General features: G+C 39.4%; 2 protein-coding genes across 2 annotated transcripts in view; one reads left to right on the forward strand and one right to left on the reverse strand.

The window, feature by feature from the left end:
- Positions 1 to 17,369: 17,369 nt before the first annotated feature.
- On the reverse strand, positions 17,370 to 17,948 carry LOC126489318 (eukaryotic translation initiation factor 1). Its single transcript, XM_050123514.1, has one exon. The coding sequence runs from the start codon at positions 17,881 to 17,883 to the stop codon at positions 17,542 to 17,544; it is 342 nt and encodes a 113-aa protein (XP_049979471.1). The 5' UTR covers positions 17,884 to 17,948; the 3' UTR covers positions 17,370 to 17,541.
- A 2,379-nt stretch (positions 17,949 to 20,327) lies between these two features.
- The window catches only part of Chn1 (chimerin 1), an 81,012-nt gene continuing 76,107 nt past the window's right edge, over positions 20,328 to 25,232 (forward strand). The window contains exon 1 of the mRNA XM_050123501.1: positions 20,328 to 20,400. The gene's annotated coding sequence lies outside the window, so the exon portion shown is untranslated. The remainder of the gene's footprint in view (positions 20,401 to 25,232) is intronic.

The raw sequence follows: 25,232 nt of genomic DNA on the forward strand, positions 1-25,232 counted from the left end.
TCTCTCTCTCGTCCTTCCTCTCTCTCCCTCTCCCTCTCCCTCTCCCTCTCCCTCTCCCTCTCCCTCTCCCTCTCTCTCTCTCTCTTGTGTTTTTGAGACAGAGTTTCTCTGTTGTGATGCTGGCTGTCCTGGAACTCACTCTGTAGACCAGGCTGGCCTCAAACTCAGAGATCCACTTGCCTCTTCCTCCCGAGTCCAGATTAAAGGTGTGCACCGCGATCACTTAGCGAATGTTACCTTTTAACGAATATCTATTCTGTGATTTAAAAGTTGTTTGGCTTAGGCTTTTAAAAAGGAGCAGCAGAAGATCGTCACTCTCACATGTTCTGCAGTGGGCCACTTTCCCTTTCAGATGGAAGTTGAGCAAGTTTACCTTCACCAGAGAAGTATTCTTAAACCAAAGGATACGACACAATATGTGCTGGTCCACAAAGCCATATTTAATAAAAAGAATGAGATAATTAAAGCAGATTTTCTTCAAAATTCAGCCATCTTTTAACAACATCTGTCTATAAGGTACAGAGAAGATCTAATTGAGGAAAGTATAAAGATTCGATTATATAATGTTTTAATCTCAAAGAATCAGAACATTGGGTATTTATAAATAGTTTGAGTTCTACCAACCATTACATGAGCACTTTTGAAAAATGCCTCCTAAGTGGCCCAGATGTTAATATTATAACATTATAATTTATAATATAAAAAATACAACATATAAATTTAAATATATATATAATTTATAATATTATAAAATAATTATCCTAGATGTTTTACTGTAGATTTTTTAAACTTCTACATACAGACACAGATAATAACTTGAAATATATTACTATTTTGGGAAAAATGAGTGTCCTAAAACCACGCAGCAAAAAATGTAACACTAAGTCCTGTAAATATGTTTACCTTTAGGTTTAAAAATCCACATGAGCTTTCTTTAAATTTCTAGGAGTAGTCAAAATAAAGGGAAATTTAATTAAGAAACTGCAGGTTTTTTCTATAACAAATTCTTGACATTCCACAATCTTATGACAGGAAGTAGAAGACCCCAGAAGGAAGGTGGCACTTTATTGTGTGTAAGTTGATTAGAAGAATGAGTGGTTTTCTGCACCTCACAGTGGGAGGGAGCATGTGTTCATGTTAAGAGCCTTACAGAGCCCCGTGGGCGTCGTTAAAAGAGTTTGCATTCTCAGTTCCATGTTTTCTTTATCTTTCAAATAGTTAAACTTGCAGTTTTTGTTTAATTATTATTTACATTGTGTGTGAATGTGTGTGTGCATGCACACATATACATGTGGTGTTAGGGCAAGTGTATCGAGGTCAGAGGACAACTGGTAGGAGTTGGTTCTCTTCTACCCTGTGTGAGTCCTGGGAACCCTGCTCAGGACAGCTGACTCAGCAGCAAATGCCTTTACCAGCCCCGGTCTTCTGTGTTCAATGTTAGTTTGTTTGCTGTTGCTGTTTTTCTAAGTTTGTACAAAGGTACTCTTCGGTACATAATTTCCTACAGAACATACTACAGCTGTTTTTGAAATTATCATTAGAGATACCTCTTTGGTATTTCTGAGACCTGAGAGAATATCAGCGTGTGTCTGGGCTCCGTGGTTTAGATGAGATCTTGGTTGAGAGAAGCTGGTTTAGAGAAGCTGCTTACTGTTTCTGTAGATGTCTCCTGGTTCCCTCATAGTTACTCCACTGCCCCTCTTCCCATATATACACATAGGTATACACATACTTAATCTTTTTATTTTTTTAGATGAGATGATTCATTTGTGAGATCATTAACTTAGTCTGTATTTTCATAGTTTATTTATTGTGCCTTTTTCTTTAATTTTCCTGAGGTGTGTGTGTGTGTGTGTGTGTGTGTGTGTGTGTGTGTACATGTATATATTAAGTTTTTCAAGACAGAGTTTCACTGTTTAGCTCTGGCTGTCCTGAAACTCGCTTTGTAGACAAGACTGGCCTCGAACTCACAGAGATTCGCTTGCTTCTGCCTCTGCCTCCGCCTCCTGAGTGTTGGGATTAAAGGCGAGCGCCACCATAGCTCAGCTGAGTTTTATATTTTTACAGTGTATCATGGAGGAGAATGTCTCAGAAGAACCCACCTTATTTACCCACTCAACTACAGACGAAGCTTTTCCTTCACCTTCATGGGCCTTGCTTAATGCTACGGGGTGGGATTTGTTATTGTTGTTTTTATTATGATACTGGGGATTGCTTAGCTTCTGTATTTTGGATGTTAATTCTTTGCCAGGCATATAGTTTATAAACATTTCTTCCATCCTATAGACTGACTCTTCTTTCCCTAACGCTTATCACCTGTACTAAGCCAGGCCGTCTTTAGCAGCTGCTCACGACCCAGTCATCTGTTGTCTGGTTCTCATTCCCAGTGGTTCTGATGATGTGAGTCTGACATATTTGTGTCTTGATCTGGGTAGATTTTCTGATGCAATCAGAGAGATGCCAAGAACTCTTAAGACATTCCTGGAGGTGAGAATCTACTGCTTAGTCGTTCTTGGTAACTTTCTTTCAGTGAGCTCCTGCTCTGTGCTAAGAGGACAGAGTTTCCAGTCCCTGTGCTCTCATCTCATTAGTTTCTTTTTATGTGTTTCCTATCAGGTGGGAGGTCTCTTAGCCCATTCTGCCCTGCAGCCGCATACACTGAAGAAATGGTGGAGGGTAGTCATTTCAGAGTGCAGACCACAGACCTCTAGGTTCCTAGGTTTGCTTTTCCCCAGAATATTATAGAGTCAAACTACTTTTCATGGTAATTCCAAGATATTCAGCCTCTGTCATCATCTAGTTGAATCTTCCAAAGTGACTTGGTCTGTGATGTAACGATAGCTATACATAGGGAAGTCTAGCTGTGTGATAACTAGGCTCAACATTAACATGATTTGTAAGGTGGAAAACCAGATCCTTTTCTTTTTAGTCTTGATAATTTCTTACCTGGGTATAATACACTGATCACACACCCCATCCTATTGTTTCTACTTTTCACCCTCATCAACCTCTCCTCTCCTTCCTTCAAGACTTCCTCCCATTTTTTTTGTTTTGTTTTGGTGTTGTGATTTTACTGCATCCGGGCCTTCAGCATGAGGGTGGCTATGAATGTACCCATTGGATCATGGGGGCTCACCAGTGGCTACATCACTGACGGCCCTGATGCCCCCTTCCAGCATTCGTCAGCAGCTAATTGTTCTCCAAAGACGATAAGGTTTTGTTTTGAAAATATTATTTTTCATAAAAATATTAATATATAATGATAGTATTTATTATTATTTTGTGAAATGATGTTCATGAGCGTGGGCTTACTCCAGTACATGGTGGACATGAAAGAACGACTTTTTGGGATTTTGTTCTCTCCTTCCAACTGTGAGCTCTGGGAAGCAAGCTCAGGTTGTCAGACTTGCTTGGCAAGTGCTTTTAGTTGTAAATCTGGGTTTGTTATTTTTCAATGAAATGAAATAAAATACACTATCAAAATTTCTGTTTTTATCTTTTATGAGTATCATTACTCATAGTTGGATATCCCAGTTCCTTAAAAGGTTGATATCCAAAATACTCCAAAATTCAGCAATTTTAAAAAACTATCATGATGCCAGCCATGAAAATTCATGTGACAGGTTGTAGTCAAAGCAGATGCTGTAAAAATTATGTAAAATCACATTTAGTTGAGCATAGGGTATATATGAAACATCATGATGTTTATGTTTAGACTTGTCTCGTCCCCAAGACAGCTTACTGCGAGTATGTCAGTATTCCATGTCTGAGAAGATCTGAACTGAAGCACTTCTGAAGATCCCAACCAAGCATTTGGGATCCTCAACTTAAATCAATAAATATTAACAGCTTTTTTTAGAATTCAGGTTTCTAAAGCCAGAAAGGTTGTCAGGCAGTGGTTTATAAGGCTTAAACTGTTTTCAGAAACAGACTAACAGGAAGATGGAGTCTTATTATGTAGTCAAGGTATTTCCCAATTGTAATTGTTTAGTTTAATTTCCAGATCTTGGCATTTTGGTCATGTTTAGTCAGTTAGCCTTTGTCTGCAGCCCCCACTGCTACCACTTGGAGTACTGACAGTGCTCCTGCACAGAACCATACCCTTTGCTTTTGATTATTATAAAGAATATTGCCGTGATGATGCTTATCAGTATTATTTAAAACTTGACTTTTACAGTAAGCTAGAAATACAGAAACTGCCTTCCGAGATAAGCAGAAAGAGCTAGCAGGCCTGTCACATGACCTCAGGGTTAAACAGCCTCCTTTGCCTTTTAGTCAGTGCTCCAGATAGTAAGTGATTCAGCCTCTCCCTGCAGGCTTTTAACCCCAAGAGGCCTCTTTAGTCTCAGGGTTCCTCTTCCAAAGGCCAGAGAGATGGCTGCAGTTTAATAGAACACCACTTCCCCTTCTTGTCTCTGTTTCGGTTGGTGTGTGCGCACACACACGTGGTCCATGGTGTGCACATAGTGATCAGAGGACAACTCAGGAGTCAGGTCTCTCTTTTTATCATTGGTGTCCATGAGTCAAACGCATGTTTTCAGGCTTGCTGTCATTTGTTTGTTTATTTCCTTGTTATTATTTGCTAGAATTAAAGACTAACTCTGCCTTGTTGGTTGATAACTACTTGTATAACTCTGATAGGGTGCTGTCAGACCATGGCCAAGGCCACTGCAGTGACTCCAGTGAAGGTCAAGACTGCAAGTATTTGGTTCCCTCTTTGACTTCACAGTGTAGTGTGCCAGGAGGCTGAGGTCAAGATCCAGCCTCTTCCTTAGGCTGTGTCAGCTCTGTCCTTCCTAATAAGCTTAAAGGTCTTTTGTGGGGCTCTTAATTACTATTTTTAATTAATATTTCATTTTACTTAAAATATTTTATATTTTATTATTAATTAAATTGGTTCTTTGACAGTTTTATACATGTATTTTTTATTTTTGAAATTAAAATATAATTATGCCAATTCATCCTTACAGACTAGTTTTTTTAAGAATGAATACCTCTTCTTATTAGTGGGGCTTGATGTGGGTGGCTTTTGTGTGACACTGCTCTTTAATTTTGAACTTCAGAAATCAATTTTTTTGTTATGCTTGTTTTCAAGACAAGGTTTCCTTGTGTAGCCCTGGCTATCCTGGAACTTGCTCTGTAGACCAGGCTGGCCTTGAAGTCAGATATGTGCCTGCCTTTGCCTCCTGAGTGTTGGGATTAAAGTCATGCACCACCACCGCCCAGCCAGAAATAAATGTTTGAGGTGTTATTTTTTTTTTCTTATAGGAGTTTAGGGTCCCAGATGATTGCTGTCCCTGAGTTTGACAATAATTCTGTAGATGGAGAGATTGTGTAATAGGTTAGAGGGATTAAACTATCCCTAGGGCACTGGTTAGCATTGTGAACTATCCTCGGTCAGCATGGGAAGTGGGGGACGCCTCCCTAAGTAACTCAGCAAGTGGGCAGTGATTGGTGCAGTATAGGACTTCTGGTTGGTTGTTATGAAAGTTTTATGAATGGTAGACATGGAAGCTGTGTTGTGATCAGCATAAATATAATCCTTCATTTATATGCCACATACCTTCCTAGTTCTATAACTAGACTATTGAGCTCACTCTATGAATCAACTGGGAGGAAGCCTTCTAAGCTCTCACTGATACTGAAACAGGAGGCCAATAAAAGCCTTCTTCTTAGTGGTCTTTTCTTGCTTGTGATCTTTGTGGGTGGTCAGCAGGCTTAGGTGCTAAGGACAAAAGGAGGGAGGGGGGCAATTGTGACAGTGCTAACAGGTGGGACAGCAGCTGTTGCATCAGAAACTTGACAGAAAATTCCAGAGAGCAGAAACCACAGGGAGCTAAGGAGATGAGAAAAGGAAGGATGCTGAAGAAGACGTGTGGCGGGACAGGGGTGGGGTGGTGGGGGAGGGGGAGGACGGACTGTGAAGAGATGAGGATGAGAAGCTGTGGGTCCTAGTGGCTTAGAATTCCAGGGAGCTACCAAGACAGAAGAGCCAAAGAGTTCTGATACTCAAGGCCCACGAGCTGTAACACAAGCCTTGTAGGAGCTGAGGGTCACAATCAGGGTGTAGAGCCACACCACAGCTCGTTCCTGCCTCTGTCACTGGTAGCTGTGAGCTTCGTGCTGGTTGTTAGTATAGGGTCGCTAACAGACAGAGCCTAGAGCAGTAGCTTCTGAGTTTCCTCACTGTGATACCAAGTGCAAGGTAGGGACTGGATAACTTCCACAGTCTCCTAGTTCACTAAAGACCACCAGAACCCACACTTGCCAGCATGAGCTATTTCATGGAAAGGGTGTGTAAGTTTATCCCAGGTAGGAGATATGCTTGGAGCAGGGTCAGGACAAATAAAAAAGTGGAGCTCCTGCTCTCCTGTCTCCTGAGAGGGCACATAGTTGTCCTTCATGGTGTGACTGTCTACAGGGAAGAGAAGCGTTTCCTGTCTAGACACTCAGGACTCCCCCACATATCCTTTGGGCCATTGGTACCTTTGTGGTTGGTTAGCTGGTACTATCCAAAAACTGCATTCTCAGTTTCATTGCTATTCTCTGGGCAGCCCAAGGCAAGCCCAGATTATTTCCTGGGAGCTAAAGGCAAAAGCCATATTTCTCCTTGAGTGGAATGACTGTAAATTGAAGAGGCTATAAAACAGGTTAGAAGGATCCAACTCTCCCTAGGGCACTGGGACAGGGGTTAAGTCCTCATAAACATTGGGGACTATAGAGGACTCTGCTTATAGTTCAAATACACGGGGATGCATTTCTACATAGCACATTAAGGCTTTGTCTTGTCTAATTTATTTATCATTTTTAAATTTTACTTTACTTTTTTTTGAGACAGGGTAGCACTATCTAGCCTTGGCTAGCCTGGAACTTGCTATTCTGACAAGGCTGGCCTCAAACTCTTAAAGAGATTTGTCTGCCTCTGCCTCAGGAGTGCTAGGATTAAAGGTCTGGGCCAGTACCCCTCACTTTAGTTACCATGTTTTACATTCACCTAACCTGAATGGTTTCTTAAGTAATTGCTTATTATTTGTAGTCAATTTTCATAGTTCACAGGGTGTATATTTATAAATTTGCCTGCTTACTAACATTGTTGGCGACTGAAACAATTGCTCAACATTTTCTGTCATTTGTGAATATTGTCAGCACTGTAAACCTTTGAGCCCTGTGACCTTCCTGTGACCAGCTGTGAGTTTCTCCTCCTTTCAGCTTCCCTTTTGCTTTTGCAAAGCATTCTTCTGTTTTGTGGCATTTCTGTTAGTAGTTGTATGGATAAAATGTCTCTTAGCATAGTGCTGCAGAGTGGTGTGGTGTTCCTGAGTGTGAGAAGGCTGTGATCTGTCTCAGAGAGACACACGTTAGACACACTGCTTATAGGACGAGTGCTGAGGCATGGGAATTCAGTGGTAACCAGTCAGCAGTGTATAGAAAGGGATTTCTGAAGAGAAACACACAAAGGCAAGGCATGTACGGATTGCTTGATGAAAATGCTGTGGCCAGAAACAGAATTTGATCTCTGTGCTTCTCCTAAGAGCTGTGGTTTATTACTTCTTCTCAATTCAATGTGGTGGAGATTTTATCTATTGGAGCAAATAAGGACAGTCCACTATTACTTGCCTTGTGACTCATTATTTACTTATTCACACAGCTTTTCTTGTTCTTTAAGCAGGTGTATTTTAATGCTTCCCCGGGTTGCTAAGCGATTTCTACACAACTCAAGAATTTCACATTTTATGTCCTAAGTCCATGTTGGTAGTTTGCTCTGTTCTCTGACAGTGTTTGTGTGATTTATAATAACGCATCATAAACCTAGTGAGATGTTGCATTTTAAAGGTTGGGAATTGAGAGCTGGATGTTTTGATTCTGTGATCATTTTACTGAAGTGTCAGGTTTACCCTCAATAAACTTTCCAGATTTTTCTTGCCTCCCTGGGGACAAGATCTCCTAATGGGTTCATTTTAGATGTCAGTAGAGTCAGGTGATGTGACTGGCCGCATCTTTCCACACCAGAACTGTTTTGTCTGTTCCTTTGACTCCATAGTCTTGCAGAGGCTTTGGCTGGCAAACAACTCCTTAGCTGTCCATGGTCAGTAAGAATCTAGAGCACACTTGGCTCTTTGCCTTTCTGTAATTTATCTTCTCTTCCCATGCCTGGATTTCCAGCTCCTTCCACTGCATCCTGAAACTCAAATAGAGTGAGAGAAATGGATTGAAGAGCAGATGTTCACATCCTGTTTGCTGTTGGTCCCTGGGGACATGCTCTTCCATGGGAGCGAGTCTCATTTCCTGGTTTTCACTGTCCAGGACATTTGACCACTAGGATTTGTCCCCGCACTCTCCTCTCTTCATGTTAGTGATTAGTTAGCTCTACAAGAGTCCTCAGAATTAGTGGGGGAAAGCAGAGACATCTGTGAAGGTTAGCATCATGGAGTCAGCTGAATTGGAAAGGAAAAAGTCCAATAATATGAGGAATTTTGGGGGTGAAATAAGCACTAAGCCTAAGCATGGTTTTATTGACTACTACTTGATGGATATAAGAAATGATTATGAGAAGTCAGAATCAACTGTTTTTTTATGTTTTACAACTGAGTAGACACAATAACTTCTTTTAAATTTTTTAAAAACAGTATTTTAAGAAAGTAAGGATCAAAGCTAAAAAAACAATCTTTGCATTTTAGTGCCTAGCACTAAGACAGATAGAACATAGCCAGTATATGTACCATGTTAGTTAATGATTGAAGCATCTTATTTAAGTAATATTCAGTAATATTAACTTGGTAATCTGTTCTTTCAGATACGGATGAATACAGACCTCCTGTTTGGAAATCTTACTGTAAGTATACAAATAAATTTTATTGTGTAGATTTTAGTGTTTTTGTAAGTAATGTAACAACAAAGTTTGGGATTAATATAAAAGGGATATTTGTGGTGAATGTGTTTCTACAAAGCTCTGTGTGGTTTAATGTTTGGAGAGCAACTCACCTGTTTTAGTGTACAGAATCCCATGTAGATGATTTGTTTGAACAGCTGATAAAGCTAATGCATGGAGAAACTAATAATTTGAGCAATTTAATTATTCTGATCTCAATTCTTTATGTGACAAAAGGAATATATATGATAAATGTAGGGTCTATCTTAAAAGAATTTAAGTCAGTAAAAGAAGGTAAAAAATTATTTAAAAGTGCTTTCTCAAAATATAAAAGGTGTGTGTGTGTTTGTGTAGCTGACAATTCTGTTGACAGTTTTGGATTAAAAATGAATTCAGAATCTTTCTTTGATATGACTTATATCTGGTTATTTCAAAAAAACTTGTGAAAATTTAATCAGAATCTGTACTTCACTTTTTTGCATGTGCTTTTTAAACTTAAGTGGGTGATTTACTGTCAGATGTTGCTGTATGTGTTGGGTTTTGGTGGGATAGAAACATCTTTTCACAGTGTGAGTCTATAGGAAACTAGTTATTCACTGCTATTCTTTAGAAATAGTTACATTTTATTCACTTGCTTTGGTTGTGTGTGTGTCTGTAGCATGTGTGTCTGTAGCATGTGTGTCTGCATGTGTGCACGTGTTGTGGTGTAGTATGCATATAAAAGTCAGAGGACAGTTTGTGGGAGTTGATTCTCTCCTCCAGTGCGGGTTGCTGGCCTCTGCCACCCTCTGAGCCATCATACTGTCTCTTACTGAAAGTTTGAGACAGTTATTTTTCCTCTGTTCTGTGTGTTTTTCTCTTCAGGAATAATTAAACTTATAAAAACACAGAAACCAAAAAACCTGAAAATTATAAACCAATAGGGGAACAGAATTGTGTTTAGTGTCCTTCTTAAACAAACATAAGCATGGCAGTCAGCAGATGAGTGCCGTGCGTGCTGGGAGGAGCAGTGGGTGGGGAGGTGGATGTGCCTCATGGGGAGCAGCTCAGAACTGGCTGTTTTGTTGTTGCCACGGACCACTCTGAACCTGCTGCTGTCACAGCTGAGGTTTGTGTTTTAAAAGAAATGGGAATTTCCTGTTGCTTTTATAGTTGAAACAAATTTAAACTGAAAGCAAACAAACCATATGTGAGCTGATTTTGACTTTAAGATACTGATTTGTGATCTCTGAATTTGATTGTTGTTATTGCTAGGGACTGAGAATTTTATTAATAATTCTATAAATATTAACACTTCTAACATGACTGAAAATATGCTAAGTTCTATACTTGTCTATCCTGTCATTTTAAATTTAGCTAATAACTTCCCACAAATAAGTTAATGATTGCCAATTTTAACTCAGTTATGTTTCAATTCAAATTATCAGAAGTTCTAAACTAAGGGAGAAATGACTGAATTAATTAGACCTTTCTATTGTTATTTTAGAATACTTACTTTGGAAGAGAGCAGGCATACAGTCTTGCTATGTATGTAGGCTTGACTAACTTGGTACTCATTATGTAGCCCAAATTGGACTTGAACTCATAATAATCCTCCTGCTTCAGTCTTACGAGTTTTGGGTTTATAGATATGTGCCACCACACTTGGCTCGTGTGTGTAATTATTATTATTTTGTTCTTGTTGTGTTTTTGTTTTTTGTTTTTCGAGACACAGTTTCTCTATGTAGCCCTGGCTGACTTGGATCTTGCTCTGTAGTCCTGGCTGATCTAGAACTCAGAGATCCATCTGCCTCTGCCTATTGAGTGCTTGGATTAAAGGAGTGTGCTACCACCACCTGGCAGTTTGTATATAATTTTTTAATGAAACTTTTCACAGGTGTACTGTGAATATAAACCTGCTGTATTTGACTATCAGATGTCCATATACACACAGATTTTGCATATTACTTCAGGAGGTGTTTTATCTAGAGACTTTTCTCCAAGTAATAGAACCATGCCATTTTGGGCTATTAGAAGTTGAAGGAAAATGAAAATAAATATACACAATTTATTGTTAGGAAAAACACAGCAGTGAAACCATCCCAGTTCTTTTGTGTGATGTTGTCCCCTTTATTTTTATTGGCCTATCTTACTGTTTACTTACTAGACAGGCAGATGTTTACTAGTTATAACAGAAACTTCAGCCTGTGTGCGTGGGGTCACATTTACTTTGGTTCTAATGGTACTTTTTTTGATCTTCTTGACTGTGGCTCAGTTGCCATAATTGGAGTTTTATAGGTGACGGTATTTTCTGTAAGATTTATTTGACAAAGAAGACAACATTATAGACAAAAGTAGAGTTATGAACTGGATTTTAACCTTGTCATTATGCTTACCACTAAGGAGCCGTGGGCATGGACTGTCTCACATGGCGTTTGTCTCCTTGTAGGTGGAGACATAGAGCTCTCTTTGAGTGATGCACACATTCTCAGTGTCAGGCCCAGTGATTTCAGTGTTCTTTCCTTTCTTCTGCATGTCAGAATTATCCCCCTCACATCCTCCCTTTAGTCTGTAGGTTCACAGGCCACAGGAGTACTTTAGATGAAGTAAGGTATGTTTCAGGACTGACCATTTGGAATTGATAATCAAGTGATACGCTCTTCCTTGGGGAAGACTGTTCCCCGCTGCTCTCACCTTTCCTTAGCTGCCTGTACTCAGTTCCTGTTACATCATGGCATTATCCAGGTACTATATCCTACTGAGGAACTCAAAATGCATCAGAATCAGACATTACTGTAGTAAGCTTCATATTTTAGTATTAATTATCAACATATAATGCTCTTTATGATATGTTTCCTGTCCAGCAAGGATTATTGTGAATGTTTCACGTATAGTAAATAGCAGTAGAGAACACCAATGTGTTCTGTTTGTTCTAACTATATATGTTTATATTATCTAATTGTATATATTCACATATATTCCCATGATTTATATAAATTACAATGGCCAGAGAGGGAACCTATAAAATGATACTTCATTCAAATGAGTCATGCATTGTCTGAAGTCCCAGATTTCTGGATAGTTTGATGATGTTGACAAACTATGAAGTATTTAACTGCAGTATTAATTTAAGTTCATTTACCTATGATTGCACGTTTAGAAATAGGAAAAAAGCAATCTCAAGAGATGAACTCGCTTCCTCCGACAGCCACAATTCTGTAATTTAAAACCTAGTGTAAGACTGGAAAAGGTCGTGCTCTCAGTTCAGATTTCATGCATCCTTTGGCCAGGTGCCTCAGTGTCCCATTCTTTCTTGTGCCAAATCTGCCCATATGGAGTAAGTCCTAGGAACTTGGTCTCTGAAAGTTTGTTTTTAAGGAGATTATATTTGAAAATAGATGTTTGCAATATAAGTAAGGAGAAAAATAGTGTGTATTCTAACTTCTGACCTATAACTCCTTATTCTAGTCTCGTGCTTGACAGTAATGTGCTTTAAGCAGTGTAAGTATTACTGGTTTATATTAGGAAAAACAAAGAGTGGATTATAGAGAAGAATGTAAAAATTATAGTACCAACTTATTCTAGAACAGTACTTATCAGCTGCGACCCTTTAATACAGTTTCTCATGTTGTGACCCCAACCAGAAAATCATTTTCATTACGACTTTGTAACTGTAATTTTGCTACTATTACGAATTGTAATGTAAGTGCTGTGTTTCCTGATGGTATTAAGCAATCCCTGTGAAAGTGGTTTGACCCTCAAAGGGTTTGTGATCTACAGGTTGAGAATCACTATTCTAGAAGATATTTGTCTGGATTATGACTATATACAGCCTTGATTGTTCTATAAGATATTTGTGTGGATTATTATTTTTCTGCTTTGTTCTCCTTAAATTTGATAACTTTTAATTTGGTTGACAGTCTTTGTTTTGTTCATAACAAATCTATATGTAGCAACAAAAAGGATTATAACTGTTTTCTTATAAGTATAAAAAACAGCCAATTTGTTCTAGTATGTTCCTAAATCCTGTATAAGGGAAAGTGACACTTTGATGTCTACCTTCTTGTAGTGTACCAGCTGCAGCAGGAAGCCCCTCATCCTCGAAGGATCACCTGTACTCGTGAGGTGGGTGTGACGCACACAGCACAGCATTTGCCCTTTCCTTCCTCTGTTTCCCAAGACTGACCTTCCTTGGAGGCTTGTATGGGCGTGTAGCCATTCACTCAGGTTCATTGTATTAGTGGTCTCATGGGACATGTATGCTGTTTACAACATTATATAAGACATGTTTGTATAGTTTTAAATTATTTTAATTTTATTTAGCTAATTACAGGTTGTTCTTACATTTTAAAATTCCAGCCAGGCAGTGGTGGCACAGCCCAGCACTCAGGAGGCAGAGGCAGGTGGATCTCTGTGAATTTGAGGCCAACCTGGTCTACAGAGCAAGTTCCAGGACAGGTTCCAAAGCTACAAAGAAACCCTGTCTTGAAAAAACAAACAAACAAACAAAAGTTTTATTCCTTATTTATGATAATGAACTTGAAAGTATCATCGTAGAATTATTGAATTATTACTTTTATTAAAAGATTTAAATCATAATGTAAAAAGTGAACAAAAATTGAGCCAGATATGTGACCTTTAATCCCAACACATGGAAGGCAGAGGCAGGCAGACCTCTGAGTTTCAGGCCTCCCTGTCTACATAACAAGTTATACACAAACACACATGCAAATAAATATGCATACACACACACAGAGAACGTAGAAAGAGGGGGCCGGATATGGATGGATGCCATGTAAATACATTGTATACATGTATGAAATTACAAAAGAGTAAAAAGAGAAAGCACTTCAACAAAATAAGCAAGCTACATGGATAATTACCTAGGAAAGGTATTTTTGTATAATATTATAATATGAAAAGATGTAAACAGCCTACCCTAAATACCCACACAAAAAGCTCACAGAAAAATCATGGAGTCGATTTTGTGTTGGCCAACTACTCTTGGGCATGGGTCCTGTCCTGAATGCGGTTGGTATACTCAGTGAAGAAAACTGACTTTTTCTGTGCCAGTAGGTAGCCATTGCAAGTAGCTTCTTGGTTGGGGTGGGACACTGTCCACTTCCACTCTCAGTGCTGGGGTCTTGTCTTTTTGAACCTGTGCTAGTCTTGTGCATGTTGCTCAGTCCCTGTGAGTTCATATGTGTATCAGCCTCGTGTCTGGGAGACACTGCTTTCTTGGAGTCATTCACACCCCTGGGTCTTAAAAGATCTTTCAGCTTCCTCTTCTGAATGGACCTTAAGGGGATGTATATAACGATGGCATCTCATTTGAGTCTCTCACTCTCTGCACACTGTCCAGTTGTGGGTCTCTGTGCTAATTAACATCTACTGCAAGAAGCAGCTTCTCTGTTGAGAGTTGAACAAGACACTGATCTCTGGGTATAGAAATGTATCAGTAGGTGTTATTTTTATAGCTATATTCCTTTTGCAATATAATATGTGAATGTTAGCTTTTATTCTGTATATTTGTGTGTTTATCTAATAAACACAGTGTTTAAACCAGTGTTTAAATAGCTAGTAAGGGACCTGGGGGGCAGGGAAGGGATCTTCCAAAGGAGGTGAAATATAGTGTTCCAAAGAGATACAGGGAAAACTAGAATAGAATTAAATCAGGAAGGGTATGGGAGAGTAGGGTAAAAAAAGGAATTTGGGAAGCGACAGCTAACACTAAAAACATTTGAAAAGCCATTTGGAAACTTACTAATGTAGAAGCTTCCTAACATATATGCATATATGAAAGAAATTTAAATGGAGACACCATATAAGGGGTGAGACAATGCTCCAATCATACAGACATATTATGACACCAAGTAAAACCTCCAGTGCCAAGAATGGGCTGCATCTTGTTGCCAAAGGACTCCCATAAACTCTCCCAAATATCAAAAGTTATTGCCACAGCTATTCATTGCCTTCTACCCCGAGACGACAAGGCCCTATTGCTGACAATTCCGTTTATATCATTAGACATGGATAACTTGAGCTGGTACCCAACTAGAAGCTTCACCTCAGCTGACCAAAGTAGCTTAACCTCAACTGACTAATGTTTATGATGCTAGAAGGTACTTTGCATGCTACCGGAGGAGAAAAGTAATTATCATTATTACCCTTTGACCTATAGCAGTGACCACATGCAAGATATGTTGATCTGGTAATATCACATGTGTTATGGGAATAGGTGACCACTATTTATCTATCTATCTATCTATCTATCTATCTATCTATCTATCTATCTATCTATCTATTGTGGATTTCTCTGTATAGATTTGAAGCCTGTCTTGGAACTCCTGTCACTGCCTCCTGAATGCTGGGATTAAAGGCTTGAGCCACCACAGCCTGGCACTTTTTTAAAAAAATTGAATTTAATTTCACTCCATGATATAGTACCTATTCCTGATATTGCTAAAGTGTTCAAGACCTGAGACTAGACATTTATGTTTTTATTCCTTCAATCGATTAACCAGTATTCGCCGAGGGACTGCGTTCTGCTAGATCCTCAGAATTCAAGTCAAAGCAATATCTCTCTCCCAGAAGAACCTAGAGTCTCCGTAGGGAGTGGAGCAGATTAGCCAGTAGGACCAATTGGCTAATGTATCTGGTGTTTGTGAGGTTTTTTTTTTTTTTTGGTTGGTTTTTGTTATGTTTTGTTTTGTCCCTTGTAGGGAAATTGTGGTAGAGAGCCAAAAGATCTATCTATATAGGCAAAAAATAATAAAAATGTCTTATGTCCTAAATATAGAGTTTAGACTTGTCCTTGTAGCCATAGAAGTAAAGGTATTTTAGGTACTAAAGCATATTAGGCTAGAGCACTTGGCTGCAGTGTGGAAGGTGGGTTAGGAAGGAAGATGGACATTTGAAGGCAAACAGACTGTGCTGCGGGGCAATTGTCTATATTCTGTCAGTTATGTTCTAATAAACACTGATTGGCCAGTAGCCAGGCAGGAAGTATAGGCAGAACAACCAGACAGGAAGTAGAGGTGAGTCAATGGAACAGGAGAATTCTGGGAAGGAGGAAGATCATTCCTCCCCAGTCCTGTCCCAACCACAGAACAAGGAAGATGTGATTGCCCTACTGAAAAAGATACCAAGCCAAGTGGCTAACATAGATAAGAATAATGGGTTAATATAAGCTGTAAGAGTTAATAAGAAGCCTGAGCTAATGGGCCAATCAGTTTATAACTAAAGTAGACCTCTGTGTGACTTCTTTGGGACCTAACGACTGTGGGAACTGGGCAGGACAGAAAACCTCAGTCAACAGACTGTTTTATGAGTTTGTTGTCATACTTCTCATGACGCATGGAAAGACCTATATCACTATTTGGCTATTAATAGGAATCCCAGTATTAATCTCTACCATTTGGACAGACAGTATCTTTAATAACAAGTGTAATTTTCCCTGCTACTCAGTTTCCTCTTATATCATACAGTCCAGCACCTGTACCTGTCCAAAGGAAATGAATTCATTATGTTAAGACATATCTACATTCTGATGTTTTGCTGTATTAGTCCCAGTGGCTAGTCAGTGGATGATGCAATACTGTATTTCACACCAAACATAGCCTTTAAAAGAAGCAAGTCCTATTATTTGCAGCATCATGGGTGAACCTGGAGTGCATTATATTAAGTGAAATAAGCCAGGCAGAGAAACTTACAGTCCATCTTCTGCCTATTATTATTACTCAGATCTCTTGATATGTGTTAGTTTATCGTATGGAAATGGTGTTGGCTTACATTGTGTGTGTTTAGATTTTCATAAGTATTCATTGTTCTTCCTTTTTCTGTAGGTAGAAAACAGACCAAAGTATTACGGAAGAGAGTAAGTATGGATTATCAGAAAATACCTTGTAGGTTTATATGTGTAAAAGATACAGGTAAATGCATGCTTTTGGAAAATACAGGGTGAAAGAAATATTCTAGTTTGGTGGGATCCATTTTTCTTTATCTGATTACAGGTATAATTCTTACAGGTCTAAAAAGGAAAATAAAGACCACTATTAAAAGAAAATGCCATGACAAAGTAAATATGCTATAATGTTAAAGAAATAAGAAGCAAGCCATGTAAATGCTTACTCATAGATTAATATCAAGAAAGTGTATATATTTAGGTACTAATGCAATAAAACATACAAATAGATTCAATGGGTTCAGACATTTTATTATATATTGCCCCTTTTTTTCTAGTTTTCAATATTATGTAGTCTCTTTCCAAAAAAAAAAAGTGATTCATGTTATCCAGAGACATATTAAAAAATTTTGTACACTATCTTCTGAAGATGTCTTCTTAATGCTATTTATTAAGCTAGAGCACCACTGTGAAGTCCTGCTTCCTTCTGTGGTGGAATTTCTGGCATGTGCCCATGCAGCAGTCCCTTTCAGGTTTTACAGAATTTATATCTGTACATACACATTTGCAGCTTGAGTTTTCTGCTTAATATTGATAATGAGCATTATAACATTTTTTATGGCTCTTTTCAGTTTATTGCATGAAGGAGTTACACTAGTCCAAGTTAAAAGCGGACCCCAAATGGTTACATTATACAAGCTGTGAGGTTTTTAAACTTGTGACAAGGGACAGGAGGGAAATTCTACTCATTGCAAGGAAATCCTCACTTAAGCTTCAGAGTCACAAGCACTTAAAACCCATGAACCTTCAGCTGATCGTCCTTAGCCAGTCCAATCTCTATTAGGAACTGGCATATGTTCTTGCGCTGGTCACCCTGTAGCTGAATTACTTCTCCATATTCTGGATGCTCAATTACAGTACCATTGCAGGCAAATTTCTTCTTAAATGCCTTCACTAGTTTCTTTTTATCGTAATCATCAGCGATCCCTTGGACAGTGGTAAGGGTCTTCCTGCCGTTTCTCTGTTGAATTCTTATATGGATATAATCCTCAGTGCCAGCAGGAAGCAGGTCATCACCCTTACTTGCATCAGCAAAGGGGTCGAAAGAGTGGAGGTTCTGAATAGCGGACATACGATACGATTCCTTTTCCTCGGTGGAAACGGCCTGCGGAAGGCGGCTGCGGGAGAAGGCGGNTCGGGAAGCGAGGGGGCTCGAGGGGGAGGCAACTGAGTCCTCGGCGGCGGCTCAGTGACTGGGGGTATAACATTTTTTAAATTGACTTCGTTTTAGTTCTATGTTTGGGCAACAGGCTATACTAAAAATTATTCAAAATGTTGTTTTAATGTCCAAATTCTTAATTTTTCTTATTATTGAGAAATAGTAATATAGCACTTTGAACAAAAGAGTAAAAAAAAAACACACCCCCTCCCTTTTTCGTTTTGTTTTGTTCTTGGTTTTGCTTTTCGTGACAGGGTTTCTCTATGTAGCTTTGGAGCCTGTGCTGGAATTTGCTGTGTAGATCAGGGTGATCTCGAACTCACAGAGATCTGCCTGCTTCTGCCTCCTGAGTGCTAGGATTAAAGGCGTGGGCAATCACCGGAAAGCAGATCAGTCATTCTTAACCTTCCTAATACCGTTACCCCTTGGTCCAGTTTTTATTGCTCCTTCATAACTGTAATCCTGCTACTGTCACGAACTGTAATGTAAATATCTATGCTTTCCAGTGGTCTTAGGCAACCCCCGTGAAAGGGTTATTCAACCCCCAAGGGGTTGCTCTTCACAGGTTGAGAACCACTGCTCCAGATAAAAATCTTTGTTTTTCATTGGGGTAATATCAAATAACAATGTATACAGCAAGTATTTATAAATTATTTACAATTCCAGGTGTGTTTTTTTTAGTCTTGGAATGGTCCATAGGCAGCCTGCCTGTGCGCTGAGGTGAGAGTGATCACATAGCTGAGAACCTGTCCTTTCAGTCTTAAGAGTTACTCAGTTGCTCTCTCATCAGGAGAACTGGACACCGAAGTGGATCAGGTTTTCTGCTGGAGATTATGGGTTAGGGAGGATTACTCTCTAATGCTAATAGTAACTCTCAGAACCTCTCACTGCATACCATTTAAAGGGATACAAATATTGGACCACTTGGTATGAATCCTTTTAAGGTTCTTTAAATTTCATTATTAAAGTGTGTTCCATAATTTGAATTTGATTGCCTTTTAAGGTAATCGATCTTTGTTTTAGACAGCTAGCACGTTTTGCCAACTTGATTCACTTATGGCATGGTGCATACAAAGTGCAGACAAGGGCATCACAGAACAAGTCGTGAAGACCCACTGCAATGTCAGAGGTTGTCTATTCATATGTTATTCCTTAGTTATTTTTCAGTAGTTTTTAATGTCCTTAATGATTTCTGGGAACTATGATTTTTTTCCCTTAGGAAAAGGAATGGGAGAGATAGGCAAGTTTGTGTGTGGCCTGTGTTACCTTTTTTGTTGTTGTTGTTGTTTTGAAGACAGAGTTTCTCTGTAACAGCTCTGGCTGTCCTGGAAATCACTCTGTAGACCAGGCTGGCCTCAATTTCACAGAGATCCTCTTGTCTCTGCTGGGATTAAAAATGTGTACCACCACCGCCCGGTTTGTGTAGTGTTACATTTATGTCTCCTCTTCTGGATGAGACTCAGTCTCCCAGGAGTCTGCTGGGATTCAGGTCCTTTTCTGATAGTTTGTCCTTAGGTAGATAAAGAGAGCTCAGAAAGACTTTTCCTGGTACTGGCTGTTGTCTCGTGCTGTCAGAAGATAACATACTAAAGCAACACATTTGGGGTGGCGTGGCCTGTACTCCTTTATAGTCTTTGAGTTCTAAAAGGACATGGCATATAACTTCACGAACTGAAAATCCTCATACAGGTGTAAAGTGATTCCATAGTTTAGATGTTTGCTACCACTGCTGCTTTACTTTCTGTGTTCTGTATCGGGTTGTTGTAAATGAATCTTTCCATAAAAGATGCATTTATTATTTGTGTTTAGTCTTCCTTTTTTTCTTTGTTAATGAAAGATAGGGTTTGGACAGGAAGCCAAAGCAAGTGCTGTTGCTTGTGGTCTGAGTATTCAGCAATGCACATTAAGCACATTATTGGGTGATCATGCCAATTAAAGACAGCCAGGGGCCTGGGAAGTTGCCAGCATGGACTTCCAGCCAGAAGCTTGGATCATAGCACCAACTGGGAAGAAGAAATGAGATAAATTCTGTGGAATTTGACCATATGGTCAAATGGTTACAGGTGTTGAACCCTGCCTTAGATGGATGTTGATTTTGCTCCCTGGCTGGGAACTAGACTCAGTAGCTGCTTTGGTGCTGTTCTTATCACAGAGAAGCTGGCCAGGGGCCAGGCCCATAGAATCACAAGCACAGTTAAACTCAGGTGCTTCCTTCCACGGGGTAACTGAGAGCAACAGGTGAGGGAGAGGTCACGTTTTGTCCTGTTATATTAAAAACTGTGGAGAGCCAGGTCTCTGACTGACTTTTTTCCATAGGTTTCATGGCATGATCTCTAGAGAAGAGACTGACCAGCTCTTGAGTGTGGCTGAGGGGAGCTACCTCATCCGGGAGAGCCAGCGACAGCCAGGAACATACACTTTGGCTTTAAGGTTGGTCCTGGACCTACAATTATAACTGTGTTTCATTTTAAATCTTGTTAATAGAGGACTTTAAAGACATCCAGCAAGTAATTGAATTGGTTCTTGTTTTCTTGGGGCCTAATTACCCCATTTTAATAGCTTTGAGACCCTTTAAAAACTGTCCGTGAATGGTAACCCTCGGGGAGTAAGGATTCAGACACTTTAAAGCATGTTTGTTATAGTTGCTTCCTTCCGTCATTCCCTTGCTCTCTGTCTTGCTGGGTCAGCTTCCATCTATTTCTCAAATAAGGAAAGATACCAAAAGAAGTTCTTTGTAACTGATGAACCTAAAGCCAATGTCATTTCTTAAGTTGTATTTTGGTTGAAGTAACTTTTCTTGAACTCTTGGCTCTTCTCTACGATTTTGGCTGTTCCTAGCTGAAGTGTGGTGCCTAGAAACAAGTATTTCCATTGGCCCTGCACTTAGATCAGTCATAGGAGCAGAAAGGCAGTAACATGGCTGTTCACTCGGCTTTCCTTGTGCCAGACTTCTAAGTGTACTTAATCTTCAAGACGATTCTCTATATTATTTTCACTTTACAGTTGAGGAAACAGAGGGGGCCTGGAGGTTGATTAACATTGCCAACCGTGGTCACACATGCAGTAAGTTGTGCTAGTAGTTTAAGTTTGTCAGACTTAGAGTGTGCTTTTACATACTGCCTTCCTGCTGCCCCAAGGCTCAGAGTAATGGCTTGTTGTCTTCGTCCCTTTCTTCCTGGGTTATCCACACTGTCCCTTTGAGGAGACTAAAGAGCAAGGGTAACTTCCTAAGGAAGTGGTGAAGAAACCATAGCTCACAGAAGGTAGAAAAATGCCAGGGCTTTAGCCTGACTCTTTCTTCAGCTGCCCCGCCTCTATGAGTGAGCATAGAGTTCATTCTCATCCATAGATGAGGATCAATTCATCTTTCTGATAACTTGACTGATATAATTCAGTATTATTTCATACTGAATTCTGAGTCCTCTGTATTCTTGGAAAGAAGAATTTCTCATAGTATTTGTGCAACTTTGCCTTTTGATACAAATTATGACATATAACTCTCCCTTCAACTACTTGTGTTGCTTATTAATTTTAATTGTGGTATACAGGGGAAGGTATCTATTTTGGCAACCCAAATATCTTTGTTTATTTACCTACCCATTTTACCAGAAGACTGATTTGTAGAAAAATCACAGAATTACAGAAGTTTACTTTTCCAATTTTCTGGTTTTGTTTCTACTTTCTCTGCTTTGGGGACCTCAAACACAAGACCTGTGCATCACTCAGCTGCATCTGCAGGATTTTTTTGTTTTGTTTTGTTTCTGTTAGTTTGTTTGTTTGTTTTTCGGGACAGGGTTTCTCTGCGAAGCTTTTTGGAGCCTGTCCTGGAACTTGTTCTGCAGACCAGGCTGGCTAACCTTGAGCTCACAGAGATCCGCCGCCTCTGTTTCTTGCATCTGCAGTTTTTGAGGTCAGTTTCTTTGTCTTTCTATTCTTTAACTTTATACCAGAATTCTGCACCACTGAATTTCCATATGTGGCAGTCACGTGATTGTCTAGGATAAATGAGCCTTGATGTAACAACCAATGGACCAGGGTATCTTGGAAGGAGAAAGAACAAAATTCTGCTCCTTTGGCTGCCGTTTCCTTGTTTCTCTCTAAGATCATGTGTAAGTTCTAAGATGTCAGTAGCTTAAAATCAGTTTTACTCTCATCTTAGGGTGCAGTCATTGTGTAGTTTCCCCGGACTCCAGACCATCAAATATTCAAGGACCACAGATTTGATTTGGAGTAAAGTAACCCCCTGACTGCCCAAGTCTTCCTGCTCCTCACCTTTCTGCCCTGTCATTCAACTTCTTTGCCATCCATCGAGATTAGAGAGCAGTTGGACATTAGTTTGAAGGGAATGATGGGTTGTTTTTCTTTTTTTTTTTTTTTTTAAGACAGGGTTTTTTGGTGTAACCTTGACTGTCCTGGAACCCACTCTGTAGACTAGGCTGGCCTCGAGCTCAGATTATCTGCCTGCCTGTCTCCTGAATGCTGAGGTTAAAGACATGCACCACTACTCCAGAGTGTTTTTAATTGAAAAGTCTGTAAGAACCTATAGTCTGTCTTTTGTTACTGAAAATAATTTTTTTCATTACATGATTCTTACATGGAAAGAAACACTGAGTAAAGAAAGCTGTGGGCAAGGGTAGGAGAAGGAATTCATGAAGGTGTATTTTTAGTAATTTATGCATTGAAATATAATAGTCTTCACATTTTAAACTAGATGTATGGCAGGGTACTGTTAGGAAAAATATGAAATAGAAGTTGTATTGAAATGTGTTATTATTACCTCTTACTCCCACTGCAACTGATAATTCTCCCAATTCATGTCAGTTTGTCTTGTTTTTAACATAGTGTACGATCTATTTGTGGTAAATGGCTTATCTAGTTCATTGCCATCTGTGTTCATTGTGCATTTGTTGTGTTGGCCAAGGACTCTCTAAAAAGGAACAAATCTTACACCTCAGGGTCCTCAGTAGGTCCATCAAGACCAATATGTTCAAAACCGAGCTCAATGCTTTCCTTCCAGATAGCCTATGTCTCCATCCCCCTTCTTAGCTGGCAATACTGTTGTCCAGTCTGGTTTTACAGAATCTACAAGTTGTTTTGTTTTTTTTCTCTTAGGTTTTAGGTCCTTGTAACATTTATTTGCTCCTACCTTTTCTTACAGCACACACTAAATCTTTTCATCTTTTTTATTGTTTTTATTGATCTGTTATAAGGAGGGGGGGGGCTTGTTACAAGGAAGAGGCAGCCCCTTTATTTGTCCCGGCCACCTGGCTAGCTTACACCCGAAATAATCACACAGAAATTGTATTCATAAAACACTGCTTAGCCCATTAGCTCTAGTTTCTTATTGATTAATTCCTTTTTTGTTTGTTTGTTTTTTTTTCTTTTCTTTTTTTTTTTTTTTTTTTTTTTTTTTTTTTTTTTTATGGGATTTTTTTTTGTTTTTGTTTTTATTTTTGAGACAGGGTTTCTCTGTGGTTTTGGAGCCTGTCCTGGAACTAGCTCTTGTACACTAGGCTGGTCTTGAACTCACAGAGATCCGCCTGCCTCTGCCTCCCCAGTGCTGGGATTAAAGACGTGCGCCACCACCGCCCGGCTGATTAATTCTTACATCTTAATTTAACCCATTTCTATTAATCTATGTATTGCCATGTGACTGTGACTTACCGGCAAGATTCTAACCAGTGTCCGTCTCAGGCAGAAAATCCATGGTGTCTCTCACTCTGCCCTTCTTCCCAGCATTCAGTTCTGTCTTCTCTGCCTACCTAAGTTCTGCCCTCTCAGGCCCAAAGCAGTTTCTTTATTCATTAGTCAATGAAAGCAACACATAAACAGAAGAACCTCCTACACCATTGATCTATATATTTTTCTCTACTCCCCCCCTTTCCCCTTCCCTCCCCCTTTACCCTCTCCCATGGTCCTCATGCTCCCAGTTTACTCAGGAGATCTTGTTTTTTCTAAATCCCATGTAGTTTAGATCCATGTATGTCGCTCTTAGGGTCCTTCTTGTTGTCTAGCTTCTCTGGGATTGTGAATTGTAGGCTGGTTTTCTTTGCCTTATGTCTAACGCCACTTATGAGTGAGTATTTGTCTTTCTGGATTTGTGTTCTCTCACTCAATGTGTTTTCTAGGGATCTGTCCATTTGCTCACAAATTTCAAGGTGTCATTGTTTTCTGCTGTGTAGTACTCCATTAGCACACACTGAATCTTATAGCAAATATATAGTTTGCCTTTAAAATAAGTTTATTATTTTTAACATAAACTTCAAAAATTAACTTGGTTTTATAATTTTCCTTTAGTGTTCTGGATCTATATCTTTTTTTGTTTAGTTGGTTTTTTGTTTTTTTTTTCGAGACAAGGTTTTTCTGTGTAACACTACTGACTGTCCTGGAACTAGCTTTGTAGACCAGGCTGGCCTTGAACTCACTAAGACCCACTGCCTCTGCCTCCCAAGTGCTGGAATTGAAGGTGTGTACCACTACCACCTGGCCTGACTTTTTCTATTTTATACCTTTGCATAGATCTCCAAAGCCTTAGATACTGTACTGTATTACCTAGTAATCAAGAGGAATTTCCATTTGTGTATTTCATATAGCCAAGCCAGTCCTATCTCTTGGGTGTTTTCAGAAGTTACCTTTTTAATTTTATGCAATTGCTTGGATTGGTAAATGTGTAAGGATCTCCTGAGACCAGCTTTGTCTCCATAAATGATCATCTTGGAATCTCGTATAGTTGTCAGGAGTATAGACTGGCTGGGGAGACTGAGGCAGAAGGATTATTCAGGTCCAGTAGTTCAAGGCCAGCCTGGCCAATAAAGTAGGGCCTAGTCTCCAGTGATTAGTAAGATTGTAGAGGTGACAGGACACAGTACTGAGAAAACATGGCTTCCTTTCATTGGCATCTCTTGTACTTCCTTCCCCAAGGGTCTCTGCAAGTAATGTAGAGAATGGGGTAGTGTCCACATGTTCCCATGGTTGTAATTGCCATAGTAAAAAGGAGGGGAGCTGCTCCATTGAGCTCATAGCTTGCAGATAAGGAAAATGTGCTGTTTGGTACTTACTATGATCTGCCTGTTTCCCAGTGATTTGGAGGCTTCCTGTGGGTTAATTTGACCTTTGGATTAATTACAGTTTAAGGAAGTAAACATGAAGTAATATAATGTAACTTAAGAAATTCAGCTGAAAACATGCTTTTCTAGTGATTTTCATAATTTTAAGACATATTGTTTTTCTCAGTGCTGGGAATCAAACCTAGGGCTTTATAG

Source organism: Alexandromys fortis, unplaced genomic scaffold (assembly GCF_014885135.2).
Source record: "Alexandromys fortis isolate MF-2015 unplaced genomic scaffold, M_Fortis_MF-2015_v1.1 scaffold_8_9099976_23576923, whole genome shotgun sequence".
NCBI classification, from domain to species: Eukaryota; Metazoa; Chordata; class Mammalia; order Rodentia; family Cricetidae; genus Alexandromys; species Alexandromys fortis.